The 20271-nt window shown below is 53.4% G+C and overlaps 1 protein-coding gene across 2 annotated transcripts; it reads left to right on the forward strand.

Moving 5' to 3' along the window:
• The first annotated feature begins 3259 nt into the window (after nt 1–3259).
• On the forward strand, nt 3260–15141 carry SPMAP2 (sperm microtubule associated protein 2). 2 transcript variants are annotated; one of them, XM_025861361.2, is made up of 8 exons: nt 3260–3613; nt 4693–4809; nt 5098–5169; nt 5564–5625; nt 6493–6562; nt 7781–7898; nt 10911–11070; nt 14535–15141. In XM_025861361.2, exons 1-8 carry the CDS (start codon nt 3312–3314, stop codon nt 14771–14773), a joined length of 1140 nt encoding a protein of 379 aa, XP_025717146.1. In that variant the 5' UTR covers nt 3260–3311; the 3' UTR covers nt 14774–15141. The 2 variants fall into 2 exon arrangements, with proteins under 2 accessions (XP_025717146.1, XP_025717147.1); XM_025861362.2 differs by lacking the exon at nt 5098–5169.
• The last annotated feature ends 5130 nt before the right edge of the window (nt 15142–20271 follow it).

Genomic DNA, 20271 nt, shown 5'->3' on the forward strand with positions numbered 1-20271 from the left:
GCTATGCCCTTGAGAGGGGCGACCTCTGGTGGCCAACTCGCGTCACTGCGGCGCCTCCCTGCCTCCGAGGGGCCGACGCTCGCACCTGCAGAACGAGGTATTCAGAACGAGGTGTTCTGCCCGCCCCCCCGCCCCGCCCCAGGCCCGGTACCCTTACTTTGAAAGGAGCAGGTGTATGGGATGCCTTTTCTTTGCAGCCCCTGCTTCATTTGGAGTTATTTAAACATAAACTAGGTGGAGGACGTTTTAGTAGTACATGGTTATCCACCGCTCCTTCATCCCTTTCCTCCTTCCTCCTCCCTCCCTCTGCTTTGTCCCGTGGCAGGTGTGGGCAATCCCAGTGGCGACCATGTGTCCTTCCCAGGATGCCAGCGCTGTTAGTCCGTGTGTGACCCTCTCGTAAGTCTCACGGCCTGTTTGGCTGCCGGTCCAGGCACTCGCTCCTTTATGAGGTGATGCCAAGTTGTTCCCCAAGTTTAGACCGAATTCCTCAGCGCATAAAAGAGATCATTCTCTCCAACGTTTTGCTGGTCAGTCAGGCACTGAGTATCATCTGTTCATGTTTTCTGTGAGATGCCTCTTCATGTCTTTTTCCTATTTTTCACTTGGTTTACCTTTTTTCTTATTGACATTTAGATCCTGAAATCATTTAGAGTCAATTTGTGTGTGTGGTGTGAGGTGGGTGAGGTAGGAGAACAGTCGCTCCAGAGATGAGATGGACACCGTCCACATCCGCATCCCTGGAACCTGGGCACATGGAACCATATGTAGCAAAAGGGACTGTGCTTATGTGATTCAGGTTCCAGACCCTGCGGCGGGCACACTGGCCTGGATTATCCAGGGGGGCCTCATTTAATCATGTGGGTCCTTAGAAACTGGGGCCCTTTCTTGGCTGAGACCACAGACATGAGAAGAAGCAGAACAGGGACGGTCCTCACTGCTGGCCAGAGACGGAGGGAGGGCCACGGGCCAAGGCGGCAGTGCCTCCGAAGCTGGGACAGCCCTCAGCTGACAGCCACGGGAGGTGGGGACCCCAGGTCTACACCACAAGGAGCTGAGTTCTGCCAGCACCCTAGCAAGCCGGAAACAGATGCTCCCTTGCCATGTCCAGAGGGACCCAGCCCTGCCGACCTCTCGATCTGAGCCCAGTGGGACCCACGGTGGACTTCTGGCCTCAAGAATTGCCAGATGATGAATTACTGTTGTCGAAGCCTCAGAGTTTGCCGGCGTTTGCTATGCAGCACCAGGAAAGGAATCTAATAGGGATCCAATCTGTTTTCTGTTCTATGCTTATCCCAGGTCCTGGCACCATGCAGTGAGATGCCCCTCCTTCCCCACCACCTGCTGTCCTCCCCACCAAACTCCACACACTCTCAGCCACTTCCGGTCCCCTCTGCTTTCCATTCAAAACATCCTACACATCCAGAGATCACCCCCCCTGGTTCCAGCTCCTTGGCTGTGAACTTTCTTGCTTTCCCACGTATTTGAGCAGCAGAAATGGACCTTCCAGCCCTCCCTCCAAGGCTGGTGGAGCTCTGGCCCCTCCCTTCTCCTTGACCTCATGTAAGTGCCTGGCTCCCGAGACCCTGCTCCTCTTGCGAGCTCAAGGCAATGCCTGGCCTTCACGGCACTCGTGGATGCTAGGTGTGGCAGATACAGGCTTAACTTCATGCCAAGCAGGTTTAATGAGCTGTCTCTAGTAGGAGAGTGGACTTGAAAAATAATTTTTATTATTGCAGTGTAGTCGACACACAATGTTCTATTAGCTTCAGGTGCACCACATAGTGATTCCACAATCCCATATGTCACCCAAACAATGTTATTACGATATTATCATATTCCCCATGCTGCACTTTTCATCTCTGTGACTAATTTTATAACTGGAAGTTTGTACCTTGAATCCCCTTCCCCTAGTTTGCCCATCCCCCAACTCCCTCCCATAAAGTGGACTCATGTTGGAACAGCAATTGCTTATAGAACTTTGCAATGATGACAGGTCCCTCTGAGTGCGGCAATATGGACTTTACCTTTTTGTGAAAGGCGCCTGTGGATCTTGGTCAGATTTAACTTAAGAGGGAAAAATAAATCTCTGAGTGCAAGGTTTAGGACATTTCAGGCCAGTAAAGGGGATTTTTGCAAGGGTCTCCCAGATTGAACCAGATGCCCTCAAAAGCCTTTCTTTTGGAATCATCCAAGAGACGCCTTCCTTCTCTCCCTTTCCTGACAGAGGTAATGGTGGGGCAAAGCATTAGGGAGGCAGGATGGAGAACTGGAAAGGACTTTGCAGCTTCACGGTTTGCACAGGGAGGGTTCCCTCAGGCCCTGGGGATGAACAGCCTGGGCTGGGGGAACAGAGCAGGACCTGGTGGGCAGGGCCGGGCAAGGGAGGGTCTTAAACAATGAGCAGGAAACAGCCAAGCAGAGAAAGGGAAAGGCGTGATACGTAGGAGTGTGGCCTGGCAGAGGCAGTTCCTCTGATGGCCTACAGGGAATTTTTCAAAACCGGAGCCTGGGGTGTGCGTCGCGTGGCCACGAGAATGCTTCAATTACCATAACTGCCGCTTTGTTTTGACAAGGTAAGAAAGCCCGTTTTGAATACCAGCTGTAGCTGAAGTTATTTCTTGAAATGTTGGGGCTGGAAGACTGTGTATCCATTAGGGTGCTTTTGGCTGCAAGCCTCAGGAAACCCGGCTACAGCTCGGAGCTAAGAGAATCCGCTGTCCAGTAACAGGAAGGCCAGACGCACAGCCTGCGCCATGACTGCCAAGTTCAGGGGCTCAACCACGCCGCCAAATCCTGCAGCCCACCATTCTCAGACTCACAGGCGGTCTCATGGTCACAAGATGGCTACCTGTGCTCTAGACATCACCGACAGTCCCCAAAACTGCCAAGAAGGAGAGATGGGCTCTCTTCCTCACGTGTCATTTTGAGAGCCAGGACTCTGTTCCTAGAAGCCCCCTGCAGCTTGCCGCTCAGGTCTCAACCCTAAACCAATGCTGGGAAGGTGCGGCCACCAGCACCGGCTCCTTGGACTGAGCACAGATGGGGTCTTACTAAGAAGAAATGTAGGATGGGGTTGGGTACTAGTCCTGGTTTAGCCAGGAAAAGATGGAGAAAGGGGCTAAGGTCCGGTGGGTGAGCAGGCCCCCACGAGGAGCTGCCGTATGGTCCGGGCGATAGCACATACGGCCATGATGGGAGTGGAATGTGGGCGCCCAGAATGCGGGCGGGCCATTCTCCTGTCGCCGGGGACCACAGACACACTCGGGTGTTTGGGGAGCAAGGCTGCGGGACTGCAGAGGGCCCAGTGCATGGGGGACCAGTGGCAAAGTTCGCTCCTCAACCACCACAGCTCGGAGGCCGGAGGCAGCCCACACCGGGGACGGGACTATGGCGTCCTGGGCATGCAGGGAATGGTGTCTGGGAGCCGACAGGCCACGGACACCAGGTACCCAGATGACGGGGAGCTGAGATTTGAAGACCAACAAGAGGAGACCCTCCCAGAGGAGGTGACTGGGGAAGAAGCGCCCGGTCCCCGGAACCCCAAGGTGGCCCTCCCGCAGCTGGACAGGGTTCTGGAGAAAGACGCCGACGACGGCATCCCTGAGATGAGGTGGGCCTGCTGGGGCAGGGGCAGTGGGGGGAGAGCAACAGTCCCACCACCGCCCCGGGGTGGCCCTGTGTGCCCTTGCTGGGGACTGCGGCACCCCAGGTGTGAGCCATGCGGGACGGGAGGGTGGCCCCTCCCTGGCCTCTGAGGCAAACACAGCCACAGCCAGGCGGCGGCGGGTGGGGGGAGGGTCAGAATTGGAAACCTTACAAAAGCACTGATTTGGGGAGCTGGACAGACAGGGTTCAGGTGCCAGAGTTGGGAAGCCAGGAGTGGAGGCCCTCAGTCAGAGAGAAAGAGGGATGGGGAGAACCTCCCAACTCAAAGCCAAAACCATTCCAAGTACCTCAAACTCCCAGAAGTGTTTGAGACAGCCTGGACGACGTGCTCCCAGTCAAGGGGTAACTGGCGGGCTGAGCGTTTGCAGGGAGTGATTTGTGGCAAGTTGTGGAGTCCTGGAAAGAAACAGGTGCTCTCTCTCCTGCGGGACTCCGAGACCGGCTCCTCTGCCGGAACTCTCCGGCCTGCCCTGCGCTGGGTCCACGCACTGGGTTCACCCTGGCTCGGCTGTTCCGGTGGAAGAGCCTCTCCCCTTGCCCCCCCCCCCCACTGCAGAGGGACCCCACCCCCCACCCCCACTCTCACGGAGCCTGTGTCACACACACACGCACACACGGTGTGGCAGGTGGTGGCCGGCGACGTCTGCTGTGGGGGGAAGAGCGCAGGCCAGTGAGAGGGGCCTGGGGGGGGGGCATTTGGGCCAGGGGTGGCACCCAGTGAGGGAACAGGCAGGTGTCTCAGCCCCAGACACCCTATTCCTCCCAGTCTCTGGGCTTCCGGAGGCCTGGCACACAGTTGGCACTTAATACCTGCTCATGAGATTTAGTCCTCTTTAGTCTTCTCAGGTGCCTGGTGCCTTGGGAGCAGGTCTCCCCCACTTTGCAGAGGGCCTCACAGTGGTGACTCGGCCGGTTCCGAGCCAGGACTTCCACTCAGGGGTCTGCGATGCCAGACACCGCCCCAGAGAGGCCCCTTCTCGCTGGGCAGGGCCCTGACCCACTCACCGCCCACCTCTCCCAAAGCCGGCTGTCCATCACCCAGAGGTTCCCCAGCAACTCCTCCATCAGAGCAAGGAAGAGGAGGAAGAGGGTCTTTGAGCTGGCAAAGCCCAAGACCAACTGGCAAGTCTTGAAAGACAGGTGAGGCCTGTGGGCTGTGTCGCTGGAGGTGGGGGTGGGGCTGAGGAGGAGGAGGAGCTGCTGGAGGCAGGTGTGGGGTCCACGAGGAGGAGGGCAGCTCCTGGGGTTCTACCCTGTCCCATCTCTCACCCATGTGATGACCCGGGGGCCAGGTACAGAGGGAGGCTAGAAGTCAGGGCTCCAGGGATGGAACTGGGGTGGCTTCTGGGTGCTGGTGAAGGACACTGAGGCCTTTGAGCAAACGGAGCCACAGAGCAAAGTCAGGGGCTAGGGCCTGTCTCATCGCAGGATGGGGTGCTGCTGTAAGGGCTATGCCTGGGTGTCCCCATGCAAGAGGAACTTGCAGTTCTGTGTCTACTGGTAAGTCCCAGGGTGCCCCTCCATCTCCTGCCATGGGGGGGGCATGCTCCAGGGGATCCCTCCTCCTCACCAGGGGCAAGGATTGGGAGAAAGGGCCCTCTGATGGGGGGCTTCCTCACCCCGAGGGCCATTCCCAACTCCACCTTGGTGCTCTGGACGCCAGTCCACCCAGCTGAGAAGTGGGTCTGCTCCCGTGATAGGGCCCTGGGTCCTGCTCTCCCTTCTCTGAGCATCAACTCTGCTCAAAAGCATCTACAGTTCCCCACATGCCTCACTGTCTCCCTCCTGTGCATATCTGTGTTTGTAAGGTGCCCTGAGTTCTGTTTCAGAGCAGGGCACTGGAAGCCTGTGTCCCAGCTTCCTTGACCCTGAGCCATGCCTCGGTGTATTCCAGGCCTTCTGTGTACTGGACAGAGAGGTTTCTCGAAGACACCACCCTCACCATCACAGTGCCAGGTAGGAGGAGCCCACCCACCATCTCCACTTCTCCATCAGGGGTCACCTAGCTCAGGGGTGGGCCGGAGGTGGCCCTTGTCCCAACTCTCATGCTGGGTCACCCTCATTCCACTGCAACCTGTGCCCCAGATCCAACCGAGGAGTCCAACTGGGGTCTTCCCTAGCCCTAACCTCACCAGAATTCTCTATTGCTGCGCCCCAGTCCCCATCTCCCAGGTATCTCATCTCTGGCCTCTGTCTCTTGAGGAGCCAGAAACACTGGAGGCTGGTCCTGGGGTGAGGGATGTGGGGCAAACTCCAGGGGAAATCCCAATATGCACTACAGCCAAAATGGGGGTAATTATTAAATTTATTAAAAGACTCTTTGCCTTCCCTTCTGCAATGGTTTCTACACTTTTTGAGAGCAGTGGATCCCTTAAAATAAACTATTTCAAGAAATCTCTTACTAGAGAGAAGTAATAGGGCAGGTTCTCTCTTGGGGGTTGTAGAATCTTCCTCAGAGTGGACACTATGCTCTTGTAAACCCTAGGCGTGTACTAACTGCAGACCAAAATCCACTTTCCCAACCAGTGGGTTGTTGGAGCCACGCTGAGCTCTGTTGAGGGACTGATGGGCCTGAGCTCCCATTCCAGTCCTGCAGCTCCCCTCCTGTGTGCCCTGAGTGAGGGGCTTCAGGCCCCTGAGACCATTGTCCCTAGAATGGGGATAGCAAAAGTCACTTCTCTGCAAGGAATCTGGCGCTCGACTCTCTAGGCCCTCAGTGACTCACATTGTGCCTCTCACTCTAGCTAGTGGAACACTAAGCAAGAAGGAAATCTCTGAGGGTGGGCAGGTTTCTCAGTTGGGGCTGTTTCCTATTTTGCATAGAGGTGTCCCGCCGCGTGGAGGAACTGGCTCGACCTAAAAGGTTCTACTCGGAGTATTACAACAACAACAGGTAAAGGAAGGAGCGCTGAGCAGGCACTCTGAAGGCAGAGTTGGCAGAAAACCTCTCCCTTCCCTAACAGAGTGTGGCATGGGGAGAGTCCAGGTCCAGGGAGTAGATGACCTGACTTCAGACTGGGCTGGATGCCTGTGGGCAGGCATTTGACCCTATGAGCTACAGCTCTCTCTCCACCTGTGGGATGAGCGGAGGTGGGGATCATACTCAAAAGGTACTGAGCACAGTATCTGACCTAGCAAGTGCTCAACAAATGTTACTTATCACCATTCTGGATTTTTTGGGCCCTAAAGAAGCTAGCAATCCTAAGACCTTATTTTATGTACAACTTTTAACACAATGCCTTCTTATCCCTTAGAACTTTCATGCTTGTTAAAAGCTATCTTTAGAGTTATTTAGACACAGATTTTAATTACTTATTTTTATGCACCTAAAAGGAAAATAATAGCAGATGAATTAGCTAAACTGTGTCTGAATTTTTTGAATCACTTTTTGACTCAGATGTTGACAAGTTTCCCCACACTGTTTTTATTGTCTGTCTTTGTGATGGTAACTTTCCATTTTATTGCTGAATCATCGTGTAATCTGAAGATAACTTAAACTGCAATTAGACTTAACATCTGTAGATCCAAGAATGCATATAATTCAGCTGAGGCCATTTCAGTGCCAACAACCACCCCAGAGCGCACGCAAGCGAGGACAGCCATGGGACTTCTGATGTTTGGCTGACAGCATTTATAAGCTGCATTCCAACCTCAGAGATGTGAAAATACAAACCCGTCTGCCTCAGATCAATGAAACATAGCCTTCTTTCTGGGGCAGAGACAGACCTGACATCTGATTTCTGGATACACAGGCCCAACCCTTTTATGCCTTATGTCCAGTCCTGACCCCAGTCCCAACAGGGGTGTGGGCGAGAGGCCCTGGGAGCCACTGTCACCACAGAGGGGGACAGGGAAGCACTGAACTGGAAGATGGCCATTGCACGCTGAGCTGGGATGACCTTGGGAGAGGGTTGCTCTGTCCTTGAGAACACTTAGGGGCTTTCTTTTAGGGATTCTTTCCTGAAATCCCTTCCTGGAGGTGTTTCCAAAACCCTCCACCGTCCCAGGCTGTCCCTCATTCCCAAACTCAGACACAGGCTGAGAGGGCATGACACACGCAGAAGACACAGCCCCTGGCTGAGCTGCTGTGTCAGCTGTGGATGTCCCCTAGGACCGCCCCCGTTTGGCCTGTTCCTCGGTCTTCCCTGGAATACCAAGCTTCCAGTCGCCTGAGGGAACTGGCTGCCCCGAGGGTCCGGAATAACATTTGGAGCATAAACATGTCTGAGGTAGGTGCCTTGCTGTCCTCTGGCTCTCCCTGGGGGCCCGCCTCAGAGGACACACCCTCCGGGGTGGTCTGCACATCACTGCTCAGTCGAGCAAGCGGGATTCCCCAGTGTCTGTCTGCTCAGGACGGAGCTGGGTTTTCCTCTCACCACTGCCTTGAACCTGCTCAGGGACCCTCCTTCCCTGCCCGTTTCAGACGTCATGACATAGTTAGTTCAGTTCCCCACTCAGGCCCGACATGGCCTCTGGCAATTGCATCGTGTCCCCCACTCCCACAATTTTCCCTTCTCCTGAGCGCCGCGTGACAGGATCGAGCTCTCGCAGCTCAGCTAATGTATCTGAGATTCTCGAGCATCTCAAGAGTTCTTGCCTTTTGAGCACTGGGTCATGTTTCATCACGTGGGTGGATCAGTCGGCCCCTGAAGGACATCTGAGTTGTTTCCAGGTTTCGGCTCTTACAAATAAAGCCGCTGTGAAGCTGACATCTCATTGTGGTTTTAATCTGCACTAAATATGTTGATGGGGATTTTCACAGGATTGTTTTCCAGAACCCCCCACTTCAAAAAATTTTTTTAAAGTAAATCCAGACATCATACCATTTCTCTTCTACTTCAGTATGCATTTCTAACTGACATCCATAATAACAATGATCACACCAAAAAATTTAACAATAACACCTTAATATCCAAATACCCAGTCTGTATTCACTTTTCCCAGTTGATCCCCCCCAAAAGGCTTTTATGGCCAATTTGGCTGAATCGGGATCCAAAGGAGGGCACGGTCCTCTCGACCCACCTCTCACCCGAGATTCACCTGTTGTTTTCTGGGCTGCCTGCCTTGCCTTTGCCAGTTCAAGCCTGCCCTGATGCCTCTTTCCTTCTGTGTGCCAAACCCTTCCATGGTTCCCAGTCCCTGGGAAAGTCCAGATTCCCAAGCTAAGAACTGAAGGCTCAGCAAGACTTGGCTCTTCCCGACCCCCCCTTCTTCATATACCTGTTTTGTTGGGCGACACGCAGGACCCTCGATGAGCCTCCCGGGCTTTGCCCACGCAGGTCCTGCTACCCGGAACACCGCTCCCCTCTCTATCTAGCCCCTTTGTACTCAAGAACCCTCCTCTCCTTTGCCTGACCGACCCTCCCGTTCCCAGCCAGTCTGGTGGGAGCCCCACCTCCAGCCTCCAGTAACCCTGCACACTCCTTTGCCCCTTCCCAGGCCCTAGCACAGTTTCTGGATGGACTGTTGATTCTTCCACCAGACTGGGAGCAACCCGAGGACGGGGACCATGTCTTTCTTGCTTTTGGTGGCAATATTCCTGAGCTTGTATTACCCTATGCAAGGCACAGAGTGGCAACCAATATTAGGCTAAGACATGGACAGGTGAATGTCTACCTGCCTGCCCACCCCTCCAGGCAGAACTGACATCAGGCTCATTTCCCCCCCAGCAGTCAGGCCTGCGTTGTGTCAGTCATGGGGAAAGAAAGGAAGGAGGAAACGGAGGGTTCAGTGGGACAGAACAGGACAAACACCAAGATGTCTCTGGTAAGAGTAGCGCCTGTGATTCTTAGGGAAGACGACTTTAAGAGGAAAGGGACTCAAATTTCTGACTGACCCCTGGAGGTCATTTCAGCCAACCCCTGCTTCCAGAAGGCTCCTGCTAAAACTACCGTATGGAGAGCTTTCCTATGACACGAAACATTGCATATACACCGGCACCAATCACAACATTTCCACAAGTTTATTCAGACCTACTCCCCCTCTGTAAGGGATAAAGCATTTCAACAATTACTCTGGCTCCCTCCTTCCCTCTCCAGAGGTATCAGGAACGGCCAGCTCATCTTCCCCTTGTCACCGGCCCACACGTTCGGAACGTTATTTTGCCCACTCTGATTCATCTGCAGGCAGACTGTTTGCATACGTGCAGGAGCCAGCTGGAGGGCAGGCGGGTCCAGGAAAGAAGCTGGACGGGACACATGCTAAAGAGGGGGCAGCCTGGGAAGAGTGGGTCTTGAGTGCATTTTTGGGGGGTAGGGAGACAATCAAGACAAATGATTAGCAGGTGGCTAACAGAGCTCCATCTAGGTGCTGCCTTTGAGTAGGCTGACACAGGTATCAAAGCAGACAATTTTGGTAGTGCCTGGATTATCTGGAAAACGCTAAGAAGTCATCTATGGAGCAAGTGGATCAAGTTTCTCAGTGAAATGTCTGTCAGGCCTCTGGCAACCGCATCCCCATCAGGGCAGCTCTGCCTCATTGCCATCATTTTAAACTTTATTAGTATCTAGACACATCGACTGTAATCATAGCATTTTGTGTTTTTAATACACCTACATGGCGTGTTAACTTTCTTGCTTTCCCCTCAATATTTGTTTTCTCAAACATGGCATATCATATATAGAGAACTAATATTTTACTGACTGGATTGCATCCTACCATAGGAATATACTGTAATTGATTTACCCAGCCTCCAAGTGATGGACAACCTGGTTGCTTCCAAGTGTTTGCCATGATATTCAAGCTACAGTGACTATCACTGCCTTCATTTCCTTGTGCTCCAGGGCAGGGGGTCTTCAAGTGTCCACATGTTCAACTTGAGAAGGACAAATGCTTTCCAAAGTGTTTGTCCTAATTTACTCTCTTACCAGCCTTGCATGAGGATTTTCTCTCCTCCTATGTTCTTGCTAGGGCTTGATAATTTTTTCAGACTTTTTCATTTTTGCCAAATTTGTTGGCATGGAGTGATATTTTGTTGTTTTAATTTATACTTCCCTGGTCAACAGAGGATTATCAACCTTTTAGGTTTACTCTCCTATATGATTAGCCCAGGCCCCTATTGGTTATTGGGTTATTGATTTAGAAGAACTCTTTATATATGATAACTACTAATCCTTGCTGAACTCAGTGCAAACTAACTTCTTCCCAGTGAGTCCTGGGTCTCTTACTGTTGCTTATGGGGTCTTTCTGATCCAGGGGCCTGTGATGAATCATGAATCAACTTTCCCTGTAACTGTTTCCAGGTGTCCCAGGTATCCAGGGCAGCCCAGATGGCCATGCCCAGCCCGAGGACCCTATGGCTGGCAAAGCCCAGGTCCCCAGCCACCCTGTTGGAAGAGTGGGACCCCGTGCCCAAACCCAAGCCGCACGTGTCAGACTACAGTCGCCTCCTTCACTTGGCCAGTAAGTAGTTCTGCTGGGGCAAGGCACTGGCCACAGGCCGTGGGGTGGGGTGCAGTCAAAAGACCTGGGCTCCAGGTCTGCTTCTTCCAGGTTCAAGCTTCTCTCTTCCTTCATCTTCTCCCGAAACTGCAGACTAGTTGTCCAATCACCTGTGCACCATTCATAGCATGACTCACTCAAGCACTCCTGGGAGCTGGCAGAGGGGGCCATTCCCCAGGAGCAGAGCTGAGAGGGGCTATGGCCCGAGTGCATCTCCTGGCAAGGGCATGTGGGTGCAGGAGAGCAAGGTGGGGTGTGGGCCCGGGCACCAACCCTAGAGCCGAGCTGAGGTCCGAGGGCAGCTTTAAAATGGCATTGACCTGATTCTTCCCCTTTCCTTTAAAACGAATGAGACAATGGTGAAAGTAACGCACAGAAATTGTAGAGGACCTTTTCTCTAGTGCGGTGCGGAGGGCATAGGGAAGGAGATAATGCAGTTCGGTGTGTTTCCTTCTGGGTATGCACACACGGTATACACACAGATCCCCAAAGTCGCGGGGCCGCGTGTCTGTGCGTGCCAGTGAGCACCCTTCTAGATGCTCTCCTGGCCTGGCATTCCTGTCGCGCCCTCCATGTCCAAGGCACGGAGGACCCCTGTGGGCTGTGCCTTCTGAGCACACGCCTAGCTGCCCCGCACCCCCCCCCCCACCACGCACCCCATCTGAGGCCCATCATCAGTCCCTGGACCAGAGCTGTAGCCTCTGCCCTGATCCTGGCACCACCCTCACCTGTTTCCATGTGGCTGTCAGAGGCATCTTGCTGGACTCAAATCAGACTCGCCTTTCTCTGCTCATGACCCTCCCAGGGCTCCCGCCTCTCTCGCATGGCCACGGGACCGGTGGTCTGTCCTCTGGCTGCCTTGACCTGCCTCCATTCTGCCCGGGCCTCCCCACTGGCCCTTCCCATGTCCTGGAATGCACTCTCCAGACACCAGCTCACCCCTTTGCCCCCTTGCTGAGGCCCCTCAGTGCCCTGTTTCACTCCACAAGCTGTGCCCACCTCTGGGCACCTGTGAGCCCCTGTCACTGCTCTTTCCCCTGCCACCAGCTGATGTGCCTTATGATGTATTTCTCTGTTTATCCTGTGTGTCTGTTATATGCCTGGCCCAAAATGTCAGAGGCACTTAATCACCAGAGAGCCCGACCGGCCGTTTTGGCTCACTCTGTTCTATCATTCTCCGGGTTTCCTAGTTCCTTTTTTTTGGTTATTGCCTGAGAGCCGCTCTTTATATAAGACAATCACTAACCCTTTGCAGAGCACAACGCAAAACAACCTCTTCCCAGTTTGCCTCTCTTCTTTTGTTTATTCAGTCATCTGTTCCCTTAATATTCCTTAAGTGGACAGCTAAGTGCAAGGAAGCACGTGAGCCCATGTGTGCGATGCGCTGGGCCACCGTGTCTCTCTCTCTCTCTCTCACACGCACGTGGGGTGCAGTTGTGTGTACACGCATCCGTGCCACAGATGTGCACACAAATAGACATGCGTGAACTGTGCTCCTCAGGGCGGTGTGAGGTTGTCTTGTCCACAGAGCAGACTGCCCCCCCGCCCCACCATGGCCACGATGGCACTGTCAGGAGAGAAACGACCCGCGTGGGGCTGTGCAGGCATGGGGAGGGTCCTCGGCCACTCACTGCTCTGTGTGTGTCCACAGTGTGTTATGTGGTAGGGGACTGTCACCACGTCACTGTTAAGTTTTCATTGGCAGAGTTTTGTTTTTAATTAATTTATTTGAGACAGAGAATCCCAAACAGACCCTGCTCTGAGTGTGGAGCCCGACACGGGGTTCGGTCTCACGACCCTGAGATCACGACCCAAACCTCAACCAAGAGTCGGACGCTTAACAGACTGCACCCCCCAGGTGCCCTGTCATTGACAGAATTTTAAAGCTCGGATGTCACAATGGTAGGAGTGCTTCTGAATTCTCAGAGGAATTCAGAGAAGCCAGGGTCTGTCTGGGCATGGTCCTTCTTGGGGCCACCCTTCTGCTTGGCCCCCTCCCTTTGGGCATGTCACACACACACACACACACACACACACCCCACAGCGCTGTCCAGCCCCGATGGCTTCCTCCCCCAGGCCCCGCGTGGACGGGTGCCTGCCTGGTGGGAGGGACCCTGTTCCCTTTCCACAGGGTCTCTCCACCGAGGGCTTACCTGCTGAGAAGGGGTCAACCCTTTTTCATTTGCCCAGAGGCTCTGGGCAAAGGGGGCTTGGAAAGAAGACTGGAGCATCCCTCCAGGACCCCAGGGTCCTGAAGCTCCCAGAGACTGAAGGCTAAGGCAGTGACCACTGGTGACCACCCCTCTTCTAGTCCCCCAACAGGCCATGTGCTGCAGGAGGGGGGGGTGGGGGCAGGGGAGGAGGAGCAGACCAGCATGAGAGGCCTGGGGGTACCAGGAGGTGAGAAGAGGGAGCCTGGCTGAGCCGCAGGCCTCTGCTCCCGAGGGTGGTCAGTCCCCAACAGCAGCCACTGGCCCTGGGCAGCTATTGCAATGCCATTAAAACCAATCAATCGGTTGATCTAAATGAGTTAATCAATTTCATTACAATTGAATCAAATAAAACTCCAGCCCATATCAGGCACTCTAGTCACACATGGCTGGTGGGAGCCATGCCACTCAGTATGGAAAGCCAGAGCCCACAGGAGCTAGGGCAGCCTCTGCCAAGAAGCTGGTGCCGAGTTCCGAAGGGGGCCTACGCCTGGGAGTTGCCCCTTGTCTGCCGACCAGGGAGAGGAGATGCCTCCCACGCCTGTCCGCTTGCCCCCTCCCCACTGTAGCATTCGAGCAGGGAGGGGACTAGGGAAGGGGCCGCTCAGGCCCCCCCACCCCCACCCCGGCCACGAGGCTGGCCCCCGTGTTCCCTGTCTGGGACCTGTGGCCATTTGAAATAGTTCTTCTTTACAATTCACCCTTTTAAAGTGTGCAGTATACTGCAATAAAAAAATAAAGTGCACAATTTAATAGTTTTCAGTACATTCACAGGGTTGTGCACCCATCACCACAATGAGTTTTAGAATTTTCATCTCCCTAGAGAGAAACCCCATCTCCGTTCTCCATTAGTCATCACTCCTCGTCACCCTCGCCCCAGCCGCCGGCCCTCACGAGCCCCCTTCCGGTCCATGGATGAGCCTGTTCTGGACGTGTCACACATGTGGACTCACACCCCATGTGGCCTTCCGTGTCTGATTCCCTCCCTGAGGGTCGTGGGCTCGGCGTCCGTCCCCGGGGCCACACGTGTGGGCGCCTCGCTCCCGTTTGTAGGTGAGTGATGTTCCAGCGAGTGGATGGGCCATGTTGTGTATCTCCATTCTCCCGTCGATGGGCAGCCCATCGAACTTGGGAGCTTTGACCTCCACAGACCTGAGCAGCCGCACGTCTGAGACCCCAGTGCCTGACGCGGTCCCCCTCTCCTGCCCTCTCCAGTGCCCAAGGCCCAGTCGAACCAGTGTGTTCCTGACCGAGATCCACGCTGGGAGGTGCTGGACGTCACCAAGAAGGCAGTGGCCAGTCCCCGGATCATCTCCCTGGCCAAGCCCAAAGTGCGCAAGGACCTCAACGAGGGCTACGACCCCTACCACATTTCCCCAGCGTCGCTGGTGGCTCGGGCATCCCCTCGCCTGTATGAGCTCGCCACCCCCAAGAACATCACCAAAAAAGTGTGAGCGACCCAGGCCTGGCCTCTGAGATCCCATTCCCAGTAAACACCCAAGTGCATCCTAACCCCGTGTGTGGTCGGCTCTGAGTGTTTGGGCCTAAAGGCGGGAGGGCAGGCTGGACGGCCAAATGGAGGAAGAGAAGGAAAATAATAATATTTATATTTGCCTCCAACCTGCGATATGTATGGCCCTGTTATTTTCCAAATCCCTCTCTCCTGCCCTTTCCCACTTCTCAGAGGCCCAACTTCCGCCTCCCTCAACTCCAGAACTTTCCTTCTGAATCTCCTATGCCCACACTTGCTTATCCAACAACATCCTGGGCACCTCCACGCACCTCAAACTCAGTGACCTCCATAATAAAAGGAGCTGATGCTTATCGCATAACTTCTTGATCTTTACAGTGACCCAGTGAAGGGGGGCTGTAATTGTGCCCATTTACAGAGGTGGACGCTGAGGCTCAAAGAGGTTGGGAAAGACTCACAGCCTCATCCGCGTCTCCCGGGGTTGCTGCCACAGATGATCACTCACTGCTGATTCTCTGACAGTTCCAGGCTCAGAAGTCCGGGCAGGGCTTGTCACCCCCCTGGGGCCCCAGGGAGACCCGGCTCCGGCCTTTCCCTGGCCCGCGGCCCCCCCTCCATCCTCGCCGCCAGCAGCGCGGGGTCTGCCCATCTCTGGGACTCCCACCCTCTGCCTCCCCCTCGTGAGGACCTTGTGAAGACGCTGGGCCCCCTGGGAGCCCAGGGTCACCCCCACCTCGGGGCCGTGACAAGGTCGCCTCTGCCGCGTGAGGGGACACGTCCCAGGTCCTGGGACAATGACATGGGCGTCTTTGAGAGCTGTTATTCTGCTGACCACAGAATCCCTCCACGAGGGTTCTCCCAGGCCTTCCAAGAGCCGTGAGTCTGAGAATCCAAAAGTATCACCAGACTCTAAGTTATTTATTTATTTATTTATTTATTTATTTAAAAGATTTTATTTATTTATTTGACAGAGACACAGCGAGAGCAGGAATGCAGGCAGGGGGAGCGGGAGAGGGAGAAGCAGGCTTCCCGCGGGGCAGGGAGCCCGATGCGGGGCTCAATCCCAGGACCCTGGGACCATGACCTGAGCCGAAGGCAGTCGCTTAACCAACTGAGCCACCCAGGCGCCCCAAGAATATTTATTTCTTATAGGTGCAGAACTAGACAGGTGTTCAGAAGTGAAAAGTTAAAAAAAAAGCAAACCCACCCACATCCTCTTGATACAATGATACAAATCAACGAATAATTGACACTCCTCGCTCAGATCCTGTGGGGATTGCTGCATAAATGTTTCTTTAAAAAAAAAAAGATGCATTTTATTTTTAAGTAATCTCTACACCCAGTGTGGGGCTTGAACTCAAGAGTCCCAGCCCCTGCGTAAATGTTTCTTGAAGAGGGGAGGGAGATGATCACTAAGTACTTGTTGAATGAGTGGATGTAGGCATTCGTGAGGAGGAACAGAAGTGACCAACCAGGACTCAAACCCCTCTTGATGTCGTGAGGTCCTATCTCGAATCCAGCAGATTGGAGTATGTGGTCAGCTGACTAATGCCACAAAGACATCTTGAAATTGGTGACTATGTTATTTTATATGGCAGAAGGGACTTTGTGAATGAGATGAAAGACTGAGATAAGGGGATTATCCTGGAATACCTGGGTGTGTAGAATACAATCACATGTCGGTGTAAGAGAGGGAATGACACCAAAGCCAGCTGTCATGCTTTGGCTTCAGGGGAGGGATGCTGCTCTGGAAGGAGCGCCTTGGTTCCTGCCCAGGGAATACCAAGTGTGTGTGGGTTTTATTGGCCGATTTTGTGGTAATTTGTTATAGCAGCAAGAGGAGGTAGTACAGATGAGCGATCCTAAAGACTGACTCCTCACACTAGGCGGAGGAGGAAGCTGTCCGAGCTTGCAGTGTGTCCTGGCTGCCCAACAGGCAACGCGGACGGTGGGACTGTCAACCTTAGGGACCTTGAATTGAAAACAAGACAAAACAAGAGCGCCAGAAGGTTTTTTTTTTTTTTTTTGAAGATTCATTTTTAAGTCATCTCCACACTCAGAATGGGGCTGGACCTCACAACCCAAGATCAAGAGTCGCACGCTCTTCCGACTGAGCCAGCCAGGCACCTCAAAAGCTTTAAATCGATTGAATATCCAAAATGACGTGCACGATCTCTTGTCAAAGACCGCCTCGTATTTCAGTGTTCTTACTAACACACGAGCTTCACACTAAGATGTCTTCACAAAACAAAATTTAACTAACCTATGTTTAAATTCTTATCTTGAGATTTAAAGCGTTAATGAAGAACCACGTGTGTTGCCTATCACAACCGTGGTTTGCGGTCAGCTTTATTGAGATAGAAAGTACAGATAGCAGAATTTCTACGTTTTCTTTTTTTTTTTTTAATTTTTAAAAGGTATTTATTTATTCATTTGACAGAGAGAGAGACAGTGAGAGAGGGAACACAAGCAGGGGGGGTGGGAGAGGGAGAAGCAGGCTTCCCGCGGAGCAGGGAGCCCGACGCGGGGCTCGACCCCAGGACCCCGGGACCACGACCTGAGCCGAAGGCCGACGCCCGACGACTGCGCCCCCCAGGCGCCCCAGGATTTCTACTTTTTCAGGTATGGTTTCATGAGCATCAACACGGGCACACAGCACAGCCCACAATGGAGAGAGACAACAGTTTCATCTGCCCCCAAATTCCCCGGTGCTGCTCTGCGGTAACCCAGTTCCCCCGTCCCCACTCCTCTGTTCTCTGTCCCCCCAGTTTGGAATTTTCTAGAACACTGGTGAACTGGGAAGGTGTATACTGGCGGAAGACAGTGCCGTGTGACCAATTGTCTTTGACGTCGTTCAGCTTGTCCCTACTTTACGGCAGGTGGGTGGGATTCGCCCTGTCACCTGCCCTGGGAGTCCTCTGAGTTTGGCCTGTTTGCGTCTCGGGACAACATTCGGGCTTGCTTCTCTGTCGTCTTTATGCTGCACTAAAATTGCCTGACTTCTTTTGTTTGTTCTTCAAATCTTTCAAACTACGACCCGCCTTGTGTCAGAGGTTATGCCCTCAGGAAGCAGATTTTGAGACTGAGAGCAGGGACAGGAGGGTGTCTGGGGCCCGTACCTGCCGGGCAGTGAAGGAAAAGGGCTGGCCAGAGGGACAGCGGGCCTCAGTGATGACAGTCTCAGCTGACCCTACAGGGGCCTCTGGAGCTTTGGAGTTGTTCCCTGTTGGCCGCAGGTGCTGGCCTTATGCATCTGCATGGACAAGTGCCTGGGTGTGGGCAGCCTCCATGAAGGAGGAGGGGCTCCCTCTGGCCGAAGGCAGGGCCTGGGAAACACTCAGCTTGGAGCCGTCAGCCACCATCACCCCTAGCAGCCGGAAGAAATGCTGCTTCCATATTTTTGGGGAGCTTGGATGGTGTATCCACCACAGTTCACCCAGAACTCCTCAGCTCCATGCAGTATGTTCTGGACACGTTTCACTCAGGATCGTCAGACCTCTTTTTCTGAGGGAAAACTTGCAAGAGAAAGATGAGTGGGGTGAGCGACAACCTCCAGAACCACCTGAGCTGTGGCTGAAACTTGTCACCCCCCGTCTCCAGCACACACTCTGCATTGCTCTCTCGCGGGTCTCAGAGGCTGAGCTGGTGGTGGGGTGGCCCAGGCCCCGGTCCCTGAGGGGCCCGAGAGCTTTGTCACTAGCCCCTGTCAGGCCACGGGTGCTGCACACTCCCTCCCTGTCAAGCTTGGGCGGATGAGATCCAAGAGAGCCTGGCTGCATGCGCACAGGCGCGCGCACCCACGCGGGCTTCCGGGCCTCTGCCTTGGCCGTCCCCACTGCCCGGTGCCCTCCTGGCCTCTCTTTTCCCTCCTTTAAGACTTGGCTAAGGACACGGCTTTTTACGTTCTTAGCTTTTTTTCTTTTACTTTTTTATTTTTGGAAACCATTCAGGTTTATAGGAGGAAGAAATCTCCATATACCCTTTCCCAGATTCAGCTTCTCCCATGTTGCCCCATTTGCTTTATCATTCGCTCTCCCCGCCCCCCCCGTGCATGTTTTATAGATACAAATTACACTTTTCTGAACCACCGAAGTTGCATGAATCATGGCACCTCACCCGTGTCTTAGTCCCTTTGGGCTGCTCTATCGAAAATGCCATACGCCAGATGGTTTATAAACCACAGAAATGTCTTTTTCACGGTTCTAGAGACTGGGAAGTCCTAGATCAAAGTGTCAGCAGATTTGGTGTCTGGTGAGGACCTGCTTCCTGGTTCATAGGCTGTCTTCCCCCTGCATGCTCACAGGCCAGAGGGGCGAGGGTGCTCTCTGGGGTCTCTGTTATGAGGTCGCTCATCCCATTCATGTGGGTTCTACCCTCGTGACCTCCTAAAGATCCCACCACCAAATACCATCATATTGGGGACGAGATTTCAATATATGAGTGCTGGAGGGACACAAACATCCACTCTATATTAACCCTAAATATGTCACTGTGAATTTTTTACAGAACCACAGACCAGTTATCAATTTCAGTAAACTTGACATTGATGTCATAGATTTATCTAATCCTCATCTGATTTCCAGTCTTGTCAATTGGCCCAATAATGCTCCTTATAGACTTTCCCTCTGCACTGCTAGCTGTCTTGTGGGAAAGGCTGGTTTTTAATGGCATTAACATTTCTAAAGAATACAGTCCTTCTTTGTTCCTCATTTGGGGTTTGTCTGCAGTTTTCTCAAATATAGATACAGGTTATGCATTCCTGGCCAGATTAAGTGATGTGGCGTCCTTCTCAGGGTTGGGAGGTACATGGTGTCCCTCTGCCCCTCACTACGATGTTCATTTTTTTATCACTGGGTCAATGTTACCTTATTTCTACACTGTAACTAATAATCAGTCTGTGGAGAGAGACTTTCAAACCTTAAAAAGGTCCTTCTCTTCATCTGGGTCCCTCCCCTCCCCCTTCACATCTCTCTGATGATTCCTGTCAAAGCCCTCTCCAAGAAGTTTTATCTGGTTACCCCAGGCTGACTCCAACCCTTTTTCTGGGTTTCTGCCACGTGTTATAACACACACACACCCCTCATTGTATCTATTGGTCATCTCCCTACCTCACGGGAGCCCTGCAAGCCCAGCACCTAGTTGAGGGCTGAAGGGGACAGGTGCTTAGTTCACTGATTGACTCAATGAGTGACTAGATGAATGACTAACTGCTCTATGGATCAGTGAGGACTCTCAGTCACAATGGCCTGAACCTCCAGCACAAGGAGCAGGGAACTCACTGACTCACGCAACTGTCAGGGGCAGGGCAGACCTTTCAAGAGTGGTTCTCTCTCCTGACAGGTGGATTCTCAGAGGGCTGGGATAATGCTTTTATATCCAGCATCAGGCCTGATGGATCTCAACTTTCAGTACTCCACTGGCTGACAGCTCTTGAGTTCTCCACCTCCCCAGTCTTGGTAGGACCACCATCTACTCGTTTGT

The sequence above is a fragment of the Callorhinus ursinus genome, unplaced genomic scaffold (genome assembly GCF_003265705.2).
Source record: "Callorhinus ursinus isolate GAN/ISIS: 27379988/994484 unplaced genomic scaffold, GSC_fseal_2.0 scaffold77, whole genome shotgun sequence".
NCBI classification, from domain to species: Eukaryota; Metazoa; Chordata; class Mammalia; order Carnivora; family Otariidae; genus Callorhinus; species Callorhinus ursinus.